General features: G+C 35.8%; 1 protein-coding gene across 44 annotated transcripts in view; it reads right to left on the bottom strand.

Moving 5' to 3' along the window:
* The window catches only part of ANK2 (ankyrin 2), a 695,731-nt gene that overhangs the window by 120,482 nt on the left and 561,766 nt on the right, over positions 1-13,483 (bottom strand). For 39 of the 44 annotated variants that reach the window (XM_078002190.1, XM_015139094.3, XM_078002174.1 and 36 more), the window contains 4 exons: positions 11,358-11,555; positions 9,144-9,242; positions 8,881-8,979; positions 2,673-2,771 (listed from right to left, as the gene is read on the bottom strand). In XM_078002190.1, the coding sequence (XP_077858316.1) occupies positions 2,673-2,771; positions 8,881-8,979; positions 9,144-9,242; positions 11,358-11,555 (495 nt within the window). The remainder of the gene's footprint in view (positions 1-2,672; positions 2,772-8,880; positions 8,980-9,143; positions 9,243-11,357; positions 11,556-13,483) is intronic. The other 5 variants (XM_078002183.1, XM_078002194.1, XM_078002173.1 and 2 more) reach the window with 1 other exon arrangement.

The raw sequence follows: 13,483 nt of genomic DNA, 5'->3' as shown, positions 1-13,483 counted from the left end.
AATTCTACTACAAGGCTACAGTAACCAAAACAGCATGGTACTGGTACCAAAACAGATATATAGACCAATGGAACAGAACAGAGGCCTCAAAATAATACCACACATCTACAACCATCTGATCTTTGACAAACCTCGCAAAAACAAGCAATGGGGAAAGGATTCCCTATTTAATAAATGGTGTTGGAAAAACTGGCTAGCCATATGCAGAAAACTAAAAGTGGACCCCTCTCTTACACCTTACACAAAAATTAACTCAAGATGGATTAAAGACTTAAATGTAAGACCTAAAACCATAAAAACCCTAGAAGCAAACCTAAGCAATTACCATTCAGGACATAGGCATGGGCAAAGACTTCATGACTAAAACACCAAAAGCCAGGGCAACAAAAACCAAAATTGACAAATGGGATCTAATTAAACTAAAGAGCTTCTGTACAGCAAAATAAACTATCATCAGAGTGAACAGGCAACCTACAGAAAGGGAGAAAATTTTTGCAATCACTCCATCTGACAAAGGGCTAATATCCAGAATCTACAAGGAACTTAAACAAATTTACAAGAAAAAACAAACAATCCCATTGAAAAGTGGGCAAAGGATATGAACAGACACTTCTCAAAAGAAGACATTTATGTGGCCAACAAACATGAAAAAAAGCTCATCATCACTGGCCACTAGAGAAATGCAAATAAAACTACAATGAAATACCATCTCACACCAGTTAGAATGGTGATCATTTAAAACATGAAACAACAGATGCTGGAGAGGACGTGGAGAAATAGGAATGCTTTTTTTTTTCTTTCTTTTTTTTTCTTTTTTGAGATGGAGCTTCACTCTTGTTGCCCAGGCTGGAGTTCAATGGCACGATCTTAGCTCACTGCAACCTCCACCTCCTGGGTTTAAGCGATTCTCCTGCCTCAGCCTCCCGAGTAGCTGGGATTACAGGCATACACCACCATGCCCAGCTAATTTTGTATTTTTAGTAGAGACAGGGTTTCTCCATGTTGGTCAGGCTGGTCTCAAACTCCCAACCTCAGGTGATCTGCCCACCTCAGCCTCCCAAGTGGGATTACAGGCATAAGCCACCACGCCCGGCAGAAATAGAAAAGCTTTTACACTGTTTGTGGGAGTGTAAATTAGTTCAACCATCGTGGAAGACAATGTGGCAATTACTCAAGGATCTAAAAACAGAAATACCATTTGACCCAGCAATCCCATTACTGGTATATATGTAAAGGATTATAAGTCATTCTACTATAAAGACACATGTACACATATGTTTATTGCAGCACCATTCACAATAGCAAAGACTTGGAACCAACTCGAATGCCCATCAATGATGGGCAAAGAAAATGTGGCACATATACATCATGGAATACTATGCAGCCATAAAAAAAGAATGAGTTCATGTCCTCTGCAGGGACATGGATGAAGCTGGAAACCATCATTCTCAGCAAACTAATACAAGAATAGAAAACCAAACACTGCATGTTCTCACTCATAAGTGGCAGCTGAACAATGAGAACACATGGCCACAAGGAGGGAAACATCACACACCAGAGCCTATCAGTGGGTGGGGGGCTAGGGGAGGAATAGCATTAGAAGAAATACCTAATGTAGATGACGGGTTGATGGGTGCAGCAAACCACCATGGCACATGTATACCCATGGAACAAACCTGATTCTGCACATGTATCCCAGAACTTAAAGTATAATAATAATTTTTTAAAAAGACCTGGAAGTGAAGTGACTTGCCTGAAATCACTTACAATTTACATGACCGTAGCCAGATGCTTTCATTCTAATATAACACTGTATTATAGTGGTACGACTCAAACTGAAATGAGTTCTAACTTGGGTGTATCAAATATTGAAGAAGGAGGGAAATTGTTTAACGTAAGAATCTCAGTGATGCCAATGCAAAAGTTAAATAACAACATGGAAAAGGAAATACAAGATACAGTATATTGACAGTGTATTCAATGTAAAGGAAGATGAGAAAATAAATTGGGGAGTAAGATTTTAAAAAAGAAAAAGAAGGAAAAAGCAACTTGTGAGGGAATTAGAAGTTATTAGAAACAGGGCAAGTCTGATCAAGCAATCTTCAATGCCCAAATTCTATTTTGGAGTAGTGGAAATACAGAATGTATAAATTTGTAAAATCAGAGTAGGAAGAAAAGTAAACATCATAAAAAGGAGGGAAGTCAAACAGATGAAGGGAAAACATTAAAACTTTGAGAATAACTTGCTTTTATGTAACTAGTGAGGGGTAACTGTGGAAATGTGATTGGTTTAGGTGGTAATAAATAAATTTTAATATGTATAATGTCTAAATACTATAGGTTACATTTTAAAATTCATGAAAATAAAGAGATATGAGAAAGTGCTTTCCGAGGTTAAAAAAAGTATTAAAATATTAGTCAATGCCGTATTTCTTAGATGAAAGTTGTACATTTTTTCAAATGTTAGTGTTTCTGAAATCCGGGTGCATTTTTCATTGCGTGTAATTGCTTATATAGTGTTTCTCTTTTTTCCTGGAAAACTGCTATTGAATTGATCCTTTCACTTACAGTCCCTGGTATTTCCAAATCAAGGAACTGAAGGGCAACACCCTCTCTTAAGGTTGAAACTCATGCGCCGAGATAGAAGAGAACCTCAGGGCACCAGCACCTACCCTGGCTCTGGCATCAACAAGGGCACCATTTCTCAGGAGGCATCGGACCACTTCCACCTGCCCGGCTCGGGCTGCCATGTGTAGTGCCGTCTCCCCACGCTGCCAGGGAACAAAGATCGTTAAATCATAAATTAACCCACTGCTCTGGATGGTAAATAATAAAGTTGTCCCTTTTGTGAAATTCAGCAATATATCCAAGGATTTAAGAAACCTATGAAAAGGCATAGTCTGGAAAACATAGATTTGTATCTTCTCCTTTTTTTTTTTTTTTTTTTTTTTTTTTTTTGAGACAAAGTTTCACTCTTGTTGCTCAGGTTGGAGCACAATGGCACCATCTCGGCTCACCACAACCTCCATCTCCGGGTTCAAGCGATTCTCTTGCCTCAACCTCCTGAGTATCTGAGACTACAGGCGTGCACCACCACGCCCAGATAATTTTTGTATTTTCCTTCCCCATCTTTATAAGGAAAAACAAATGTTTATTTTATTTTTTTAAGTCCGTGACAAACTAGTAAATGTACCCGAACATCCAGGATACTCTGAGTTGTTTAACTTCACAATCAGCCAAGCATCCCTTTAAATTGATTTTGGTGATGAAATTATCTTTTACCCTAAAAACCTAAAATCTGTCACTGTCTCACTTAACTATGTGATCACAGCTTGAATCTATTTCAGTGAGAAACTCTACATGCTGAAGATCAACACGTTGCAAAACATTAACACCACCTGTACCATAAATAAATCACTTCTTTTCAAGATTCAAAATTTACTTCTGAAATAAACTATTAATTTGTATCTGATTTTTCTTTGTGTTATGAGACTAGACAAAAACGGATCAGATAAGAAATCTGATTTGCCCAGGAGGTCCCCTATTTAAGATTAATGAGCATACTTAATTATAGACAGTTATTTGAGAGAGCCACTGAAAGATGAATAAAGTGACTGTCAGCAGTGTCATCTGTTGAGGTAGGCCGTGCATCACGCCTCCAGTATCTTTGTTCTATACCAAAATATGACACACTTGTCAGGAAAGGGTGCTTTAGGTGTGGCATGAAGAACGAGGGTGTAAGAGAATTTTCTCTTCAAGAAGCCGGTTACTACTCTACTGTCTCTAAGAGAGAGGGCTTTAAAAATCAGCATATTTTAAAACTATGTAGTTCTAAAGAAGGCATGGTTTCATTCACTCAAGTAATTTTAAGATATTGAAATAAAAATTATTGCAGATTGATTTACCACAACTGTTCTAGAAAATAAGGCTAATTTCAACCAAGTAAAGTAAACTATTCCAAATAAACTAAATTGATTTTAAATTTGGTTGTGCTAATGACAAACTCCAGTGAATTATTCTGATTCCTTGTACAACAAACCCTTAAATCTAGAAACTTTAAGGTGGACTTTAATTTGGCACATAGTTCACAGTTAATTTTTTCTCAGTATTTTAGAGACCATTTCTTTTGAAGTTATGAGAAATTCATGTCAAATGATTTGATTGTGAAAGCACTAAATTTGATATCTACTCTAATTTTCTCTTCTTTGTTGATGACTCATTTATCCTCTAATGGGCTTATTTTCTGATGACAGATTTAGACTTTTGTAAAGTAAATGTATCTGGAGCATTTTGTTTTATAAAATGAATGCTAATATTTATCTTTGGATTTTAGATGTATGGCAAGATTTTTCCTCCCTGGACAACCATGATTTCTAACTTGTTTTCTCTATCATTTAAAACCTGTCTCTAAATAGATGAGGCTAAGATCTTCTAACTACAGTTGTCCTTCTGTATTGTTGAGGGATTGGTTCCAGGCCCCCTGCTTCCCCCACCAATACCAAAATACGTGGATGCTCAAGTCCTTTATATAAAATGGTGTAGTATTTGCATGTAACCTATGCACATAATCCTGTATAATTCAGCTCTGCATTAGTTATAATACCTAACAAAATGTAAATGCTATATAGTTGTTATACAGTACTTTTTAAAACTTTGTTATTTTTTATTGTATTTTTTATTTTTATTTTTTCAAATATTTTCAATCCAAGATTGATTAAATCCATGGATTTAGAACCCACAGATACAGAAGCTGCTGATACAGAGGGCTGATGGTATTCAAACAAAACAAAACAAGACTAGGTACAGGGGCTCAAGCCTGTAATCCCAGCACTTTGGGAGGTCAAGGCAGGAGTACTGCTTGAAGCCAAGCATTCAAGACCAGTGTGGGAGACATAGCAAGATCTCTTCTCTAAATAAATAAATAAATAAATTAGTCAGGCATGGTTGTGCATGGCTGTAGACCTAGCTACTCGGAAGGCTGAGGCAGGAGGATAGCCTGTGCCTCGGAGGTTGAGGCTGCAGTGAGCCATGATCTTGCCCACTGTACTCCAGCTTGGGTGACAGAGCAAGGTTGTGTCTCAGAAAAACAAAAACAATACTCCTCAAATCTTTATGTTATTTCTAGGTCTGATAAAAGGCTAGCAATTTTACTAATTTTGGTAGAAATGAAGATAATAATAAATTTCCTTATAAGAAGTTAAAAGTCAAAGAGGTCCCAGGAATTCCTACTTAATGACAAACTTTCATATTTATTATGTATTTATTTATTTAGAGACAAAGTCTCACTCTGTCCCCCAGGCTGGAGTGCAGTGGTGCAATGTCAGCTCACTGCAACCTCTGCCTCCTTGGTTCAAGTGATTCTCCTGCCTCAGCCTCCCAAGTAGCTGGGATTACAGGCATCCACCACCACGCTTGGCCTTCGTGTTAACTTTTTAAGCCAAGCTTTATCAATAAGAGGCTTTCAAAATCTGAAATGTTTCCAATACTGGCCAGTATTTCTGAAACTTTATTTTATACTTAAGTTATTTTTTATGGGTTTTACACACTTGAAGTTGATCAGTTAAACATAGAATCTAATTTAAAGCACTAAAGCTTAAATTCAAACAAAGGTTATGTATAAACACACACATGGTCTCTCCACTTTATAATAACGGTCTTGTTTAATTCTTATCTAATGCCTCTGGCATAATAGACTTCTACTGTAAGTTGCCCTTAGTAGTCTTTTGATTTAATATTACCATTGTTTATATATAAGAGTAAATAAGAAAATGAACGTCAGGATACATTGTTTTAATAAATAACTTCCATTTCTTGATTGTCAGACACCCTATTTTATTTAATAGCCCTGTCTTTCTTATCTCAAGCTAATGAAATTTAAGGATTGGGGAAAATTTTTAAGCACAATATAATGTGTGAACTTTACCATTAGTCCACTGATTTCTTATGGGAAGGAAGATAAAACTTTGTAAGACCTTGCATTCTTTCTTGATAGTTGTTAAAATGCTTAAGTTTTCTATTCCTATAGTTATTGATGAATACTTTGGATTATGGATATGTCGTAATTGGCAGTTCGCATTCTAGATTTCAAAGTGTATTAATAAACCTTCTGGAAAAGGAGATTTTCAGTTAAAAAAAAATGTCTATACGTGATTGAGTTACTGGTACACCTCACACTTGGAGTGAATTCTCAGACAAAAACAAGAATAGCAAGAGAATGAGTATGCTCATGTCCAAAGCAGGTACTAAATTTCATGCCACTCTTCTCAGTTGTTAAAACTGACTCTGCTGACAGGGCTACATTGACTTCCACTTCGGGCGCATCAAGTTGAAAAGCATCGAAGCACAACAAACAGCATTGCATTCAAAAATGCAACATGATTTCAGGCAACACACAAAGGCTCCAAGGGTGGGGTATTTTAGGGTCAGGAAGTGACCAACTCTGACACAGCAAGCAGGCAGTCAGTGTTCACACGGTTTCTTCATCAACTTGCAAAGAATTTTGGATCCAGTAGCTATATCCTCATATTCTGAGAAAACACAACTTCACAGGCATCTCACTGTTAGAGAAAGTTAAATTCCTCTAAATGTAGGATTGCCAGATTTAGCAATTAAAAATATAGGACAGCCAGTTAAATTTTAATTCCAGACAAACAACAAATAATTATTTTACTATGTCTCAACTATTGCATGGGTCATATACAAAATTTATTTTTCATCTGAAATTTAAATTTAACTGAGAGTCCTATAATTTACCGGGCAGCCCTATCAATAGGTATCTGCTTCCTGAAGGATGTATCTTACAAAACATAACTAGAAAACACGGAAATTATATTGGCATATGCCCCTCAAGAATTTGTTTTGAGGGAGCTGAATGGAAAGATAATATAATGGACAAATGAACAGATAAAATGAAGAACTTTAAATAACCAACAGTTGGAAGCTAAAGTTTAATGTAACAATTGTCAAATTTGAGAGTCTTCAACAACCTGAAAAACATGTCAAAATTGCTTATTTCAATTAATATTTTATTTTTATTTGAAAATATACATGTACCCTATATAACTTTTTTAAATAGAAGGGAGTATATTATAACTCCATAACCATCTGAAGATTTGGAATTGCTCAGTGAAGAAGCAAAGTAAGAGTGGCCACAAATTCCACAACCATTTTATAGGGATTATTCTTTGAAGATTTTGTAAAAATCTCCCCTAAAAGAGGTTAATTTAGGCGATTGCAATCAAGCAATCCACAGAATATTCTTGTACATGTTATCATAATAATGTGACAACGTATTGTAACATAATGTCACTATTGCTCCTCTAATCCCATAGGCATTGGAATGCAAATAAGAAAAGGTGGAGAAAACAAGGAAAAGGCGGGCAAGAACACAGAGGGTGTTTTGTTTGTTTGTTTTCTTTTGTTGTTTGTTTTTTGTTTTCATGTTACTGGCCTGTATGTAAGTCTGTTCAGGTCTCAATTTAAAAAAGAAAAAAAAAGGTAGTCATCTCAAAAAAAAAAAGGGTGGGATGATGATTACTTTTAAAGTTCCAAGAAGTGACTAGAAATTAAACTTACGTTGGCACATTGTGAAATTACTCTTATGTCTAATGGAGTAAATAAAGATTAGCATATAATATTATGACCTTAGGACCAATAAGCTATAATTAAGAAAACTTATAAATATAGGCTTTAAATTCTTCAATGATTTTATGCTCCAATTACGGAATAATATGAAGAGAGAGTATTAAATAATTTTTAAAATCAATTAAATTAACTCTCACAGTGGATTTCCTAGCCATCAGAAACTTCACTGTGGAAACGGTGTGTGAAACACAGAAAAAAAGAAATATGAGAGGGAATACAAATAAAAAATGAAATTGGACATTCTCTTTCACAACTTAAATGGAAAGAGATGCAAAAAATTAGCAACAAGTGCCAATCAATTGCTTTTGAAAACATAGCTCATTTTAATAATAAGCACTAATATTTATTTTGAGAGAGTTATTTCTGGTGCACACGTGAATCTCAATACTCTACTAGCCCTTCTTGAACTTCAAATACCTGCCTGCACCTTGTGCAAAGAAGTTCTCTCGCTCAGGAGAAAATTTGCGTTCAATGATTTGTCATGATACAATGACCAAAGTTTAAAGGGGAAAAATCCAAGAAAATGAGAGATACACAAAGAAATTAGAAGGGGAAATTCTAATTTAGATTACACAGAAAAATTCTGAGACATCCAGTACTTGTTGACTGAATGAAAGTGGTCTGGAGACCAACATTCATTCCAGGACACATGGTATAACTTTCAGCTAAGAGAAGCCTCCACTCTAGCAAATCAGATCAAATCAAAAGTAAAAATCAATGTAATGTTACAAAATGGGAAATCCATGTAACTGAAGAAGGAAGAGTTTGATACCAAGTAAAAGTCTCTGATATTGATCTATCTCTGGTTAATCTTTTGTTAAGATTAATTATGGTACTGATTTGATGTTTTTGTGAAAATTGCCTGGAATACAATTCCCTCAAGCAACTAGGTTGAGCCCTGAAAATTCTATTCCAACCAATTATCCATTCACTTTCAGAGGAGCTTTTAAAATGTATTTTGTTTTAATAAATGCATTTAAGAGGCATGTTCAATCCACCTACACCCAGAATCTTAAGCTGTCTCACTTCATAGCTTCCATTTTACCTCCTACCCTATCCAGGTTCTTTTCAGTGAAGTTCTGGTGATTATTTCAATAATATGTTATTACAAGGGCCCTTCTCAAAGCCTGGTGGCTTACTTTGATGACATACACACAAACACACGTACACACACCCACAGTCGCTGTTCCTCTCGCTCTTCCTCCCTGGGGTTATTCTGACCCAAGCCATACTCACAATGTTAGTGACATCTGGAGAGGCTCCATTCTGCAGCAGAAGGAGGACAATGTTCAAGTGGCCCATGAAGGCAGCCACATGTATTGGTGTGAGGCCAGACTGTGAAACAAAGCAACAGCAGTTTTACTCCTCTGCACCAGTGGGGCTTTGGGGCTTCTTCAGATAAATAAAACTTGAGTGAAGAGGACAGAAGATGAGAAAAAGGAAAGGGAGGAAGGAGTAAGAGAAGGAATGCTTTGTGACTAGCTAAAACATTTTTCTACCTCTGTTATAGCTTGGATTGAAGCCCCATATTTCACCAGCAGTTCCATGACTTTGATGCGGTTTTTCTTGCAGGCAATGTGCAGTGGAGTAAAACCATTCTGTGCAAAAGACAATCAAGTTAGTTGAAAACATGCAGAAACAATTCTCACACAACTCCATGCTGGCACATTGCAGGCAATAATATTACGTCATCACATAATGTTACCATTTCTTCATTCCCTGTAGGTGTTGGAATTTGGAAAGAAAAATGGTGATGTGTTCCTGTAGACACTGAACTTCACTTATGTGTGGTGGGCCTGTACATAATTCTGTTTGTGTGTTTATAGAGAAAACAAAAGTGAAGATAAATACATGGTCCTTCCCTTTAAAGAAAGACAAATAGACAAGCAATTATATTTTAGAAGTTCTAAGATGTTTTAAGGTATATTGATTGTCCTGGTTTGTAAATGACTTGAAGATGAATTGAAGATAAGCATATATTCTTCTGAAGGGTCATTTCTCAGAGCCTAAGAATTATTCATCTACTTAAAAAATCTAAGAATATGCTGCCTTTCTAAGAAATATTTCAACTTTGCTACCACTTTCTTTATAAAGGGTGTATTTCAAGTCAGCAGAAATCATTATGTTGATCAGTTTTACATATAGAAGCTATATTTTTACATCATTTTTACAACATATATGCCTATCAGATAACTTTTATTGCATAAAGAAATGACTGTTAAGTTCCTGGATATTTTCAAGAAATGTATGGAGAATTTCTGGGATAAATGCAATGAGGTAGCTCTAGGAGTAAAGAAACGTGGGGAAGAAGCCTGTCGGGTACTTGCTAACTTGGCGAACTAGGCTAATGCCCAGGAATTGGGGCACATCAAGTAAAATGTGTTAAATGGCCCCATGCTTACTCATTGTGTATTATATTTTTTTAATTTCAACAGTGTTCCTTTGTTACTTCTATTCTGACAGCTAACATTTTTGCATGTCCCAACATGGACCAATCATCAGTCAACGTTTTTACACACTAGCAGTTTTCAGGAAAGCATATGGTCTTACTTAAGCTGATGACTTCTTATTTTTCACAATAGAGTGACAAACATAATTAATCAGTTAAGTCATTTCCCCTGTTTATGAGCTATACAACATGCCAGATGTAAATAGCCACATGCACATGCAGCACTTAAAATATTTGCAATTAACAGGCTGTGATATTTTATAAGCTTATTGACCACTATCCAATTAAAAAATTAATGTTTTTGACTCCCTAGAGAAAATGAATGTTTTCACATAATTACATATAATCTGGAAAATATATTCAATTCCCATGGAATTATCCATAAATTGATTCCAATGGAGAAATTCTCATAAAAATCATATTTAATATTTGATGATTCTAATGAAGGTCTCTCAGCTTAAACACCGATTGTCTGAAGACCAATTTTCACAGACACAAACCATGTAAACACATAGAAAAAAGGATTTACTTTTAGTTTGAGAATTAGGAAAAAAGAGGCATAAATTAGTACATGTCTAATACTTCCAATGATTCTTGTTAGAAAATAAGTGAAGCAAGAAAGATTTATTCAATATTAAAACTGGGGAGACATAAAATTGCTCTAGGGACAGCCTCTTGCAGTTTTCTCTCCAGCAATTCCTGAAATGGTGTATATAAAATGCTCCCTGAAGCAATAACACACCAGGCATAATGTTTCTATTAGCCTATGGTTGAGTAATCAAGTCAACAAGGAAAATTTTCAAGTGAACTCTTCATAGGCTTACATTTTATACCCTCTTACATAGTCAAATATATTCACCATTAATTTTTTTCCAAAAAGAGATTAATAAATTCAACTTTTCACCCTCGTGTCCTAACTTTATCTAGAGGTATCTAGAATTTATTTTGTAATTTTCTATTTTTCAACTTCTATTTTCCATTTAAAACTGCTTATCACTCCAAAGGTTTCATATCTATCTGTTTGCAACTCACTAGTTTCAGAAATGTTACACTGGTGTTCTCTTAAATACATCTTTGCTCACCAGCATTTGCTAGCAAACTATAAAGGTATGAAGTAGACAGGCCGATTGTGAAGGGTGACAGATTTACCAGCATTAACTACATATCTGTAACCATGCATTGCTGGTGTATGCACGTTGGTCAATGAATGTGGGTTTGTTTGTCTCAATCTGTATTCAGTTAATGTGGACTGGGCCAAGTTTACCAGGGCTCTGGCATTCGGATTGGCTCTCTTGTCCAAAAGGAGTTTGGTTACGCGGTAGTGGCCACAGTGCGCAGCAACGTGGAGGGCTGTCAGGTAGTCTAGGGTGACATCATCAACAGGAGCCTTGTGCTGTAACAGGTGCTTCACACATTCCACGTGGTCTCCCTGGGCAGCCATGTGTAGTGGAGACAGCCCATTCTGCACATTAAGAGAAAACAAAATAATGTCAATTTTTTGTTCATTATTTTCAGGTTCCAAAATATAGCAAAGTTGATTCTTGATTTCTAACACAGTTAGTGGCAGGGGAAAAAATAATTTCCATTTGACATCAGAATATACAGCAGACTATATTTGGTAGAGATGGGCACTAAGAGAACATTTAATTTCATACTTATACTACCATAGACAAAAATGCAAATTAGTATGTCTGTCATGAATGGTATGTGTGGCAATTTAGTGGCAATTTAGCCTGATTTTACAGTTATTAGGACAATATTAAATACAGAAAAATAAATAAGAGCTAATGCTTAACTTGATATCCAACTCCATGCATAGCAGTCTGCATTCATTTAATCTCTCTGCCTGCATTTCTTATAAATACAGAGGGAAGTGGGTGAATGAGAAGCAAGTTCATTTACAAGACGTCAGGGAGGTATGGAAACTTTGATCATCTTTTAGATCCATGTTGCTCTGAAATTTTACGATCCCTTTTTCCTATAGTATCAGGAGACTTGAATTGGACTTGGAGAAAACAGGCCGGTAAGAGCTAGAAGAGTGTGAGACAAATGTGGGCCATGTGCCAATGACCTCACAACTTTTACATTTGAGGGTAATCTAAATTTGTCTTCATTAATATGGACCAAAACAGCTTTAGTCTTAATTCTAGAATAACGTCAACAGCAGGAACACAAGAAAGCAGCGTAAAGCACTGTTTGTCAGACTCAGTAAGACTCTCATTTCTTTAAAGCTAAATAAATAAACTTTCAGGAAACAGTATGTAAACTTAGGAAAAAACTAAATTTTAAAAAACAATTTGCCTATTAAAGAGATGGGACTATTGTCTTTTCTTAATAACCAATGCAAATATGACCACTAGAAAAAGGATTGTTGGCCAGGTATCCAGTTTGGCAGTAATTACATTCAACAAAGCAGAAACTGTATCTGGATAAGTTACCAGAAAAGGCCCCCTGCCCAATATTCTCAACAAGGAAGGTGATTTCAACAGTGAGGGACAAAAAAAAAAAAAAAAAACATTAATTCTTAATTGTGGTAAAGTATATGTGACTAACAAATTATTCATATATTTTGAAATAATCTTCATTCATAATTATGCTTTCATATTTAGAAATTCATTAAATAAGTTTAGAAAAAGAGGAACAGGTTGATGAGAAGCCATTTATGCATTGAGGGGAAGATAACTGTCAAGGGCAAAGTGTAGAAGAAATTCAAGCCTTGATGAAGTTTGGACTAGATTGTTGCATGTTTTTTTTGAAAAATTGCCATTCATTGATGCTGTTTTACCTATTTGAAAGCTATTTATATGGAAAACAAAATATTTATAATCTAACCTTTTGTTCATTTTACACGTATTTACTTAGCACCTACTCAAGCCCTGCTCAAGTACTGTGGATACAGCAGGGAACACAACAGACAGGAAACCCCTGTCTTCAACAAGGTTACATTCTAGTGTGGAAGCCAGACATACAATTTCAAAATAATAAGAATTAAATTATATAGTATGTCGGATGGCCATCAATGGAAAGGAGAAAACAAAAACACAGAATGGCCTAGGGAGTTTGTGTACATGAGTGCAATTTTGTTAGGATGTCCAGAAATGGCCTCACTGAGAAGGTGAGTTTTGATATGAAGGAAGTAAGAGAGCTAGTTTTGTTGACTTGGGGGAAAAACACTTGAGACTGAGAAAAGGCAACTGCAAACATATTGCATTGGGATTATAACTGGCATGATTGATATCAATAATCACTAAGGAGAAGAATGTGGTTTAAGGCGAGTGAATGAGGAGGATGGATAAGGGGAGGAATTCAAAGAGGTAAGTGACTTTTACTCAGAGAGACATGGGGTGCTGTTGGAAGGTTTAGGGCAACATTACTCTTGCTGCTGTGCTG

The sequence above is a fragment of the Macaca mulatta genome, chromosome 5, assembly GCF_049350105.2.
Source record: "Macaca mulatta isolate MMU2019108-1 chromosome 5, T2T-MMU8v2.0, whole genome shotgun sequence".
In the NCBI taxonomy this organism is placed as follows: domain Eukaryota; kingdom Metazoa; phylum Chordata; class Mammalia; order Primates; family Cercopithecidae; genus Macaca; species Macaca mulatta.
This window is presented reverse-complemented; position numbering and strand designations above follow the sequence as displayed.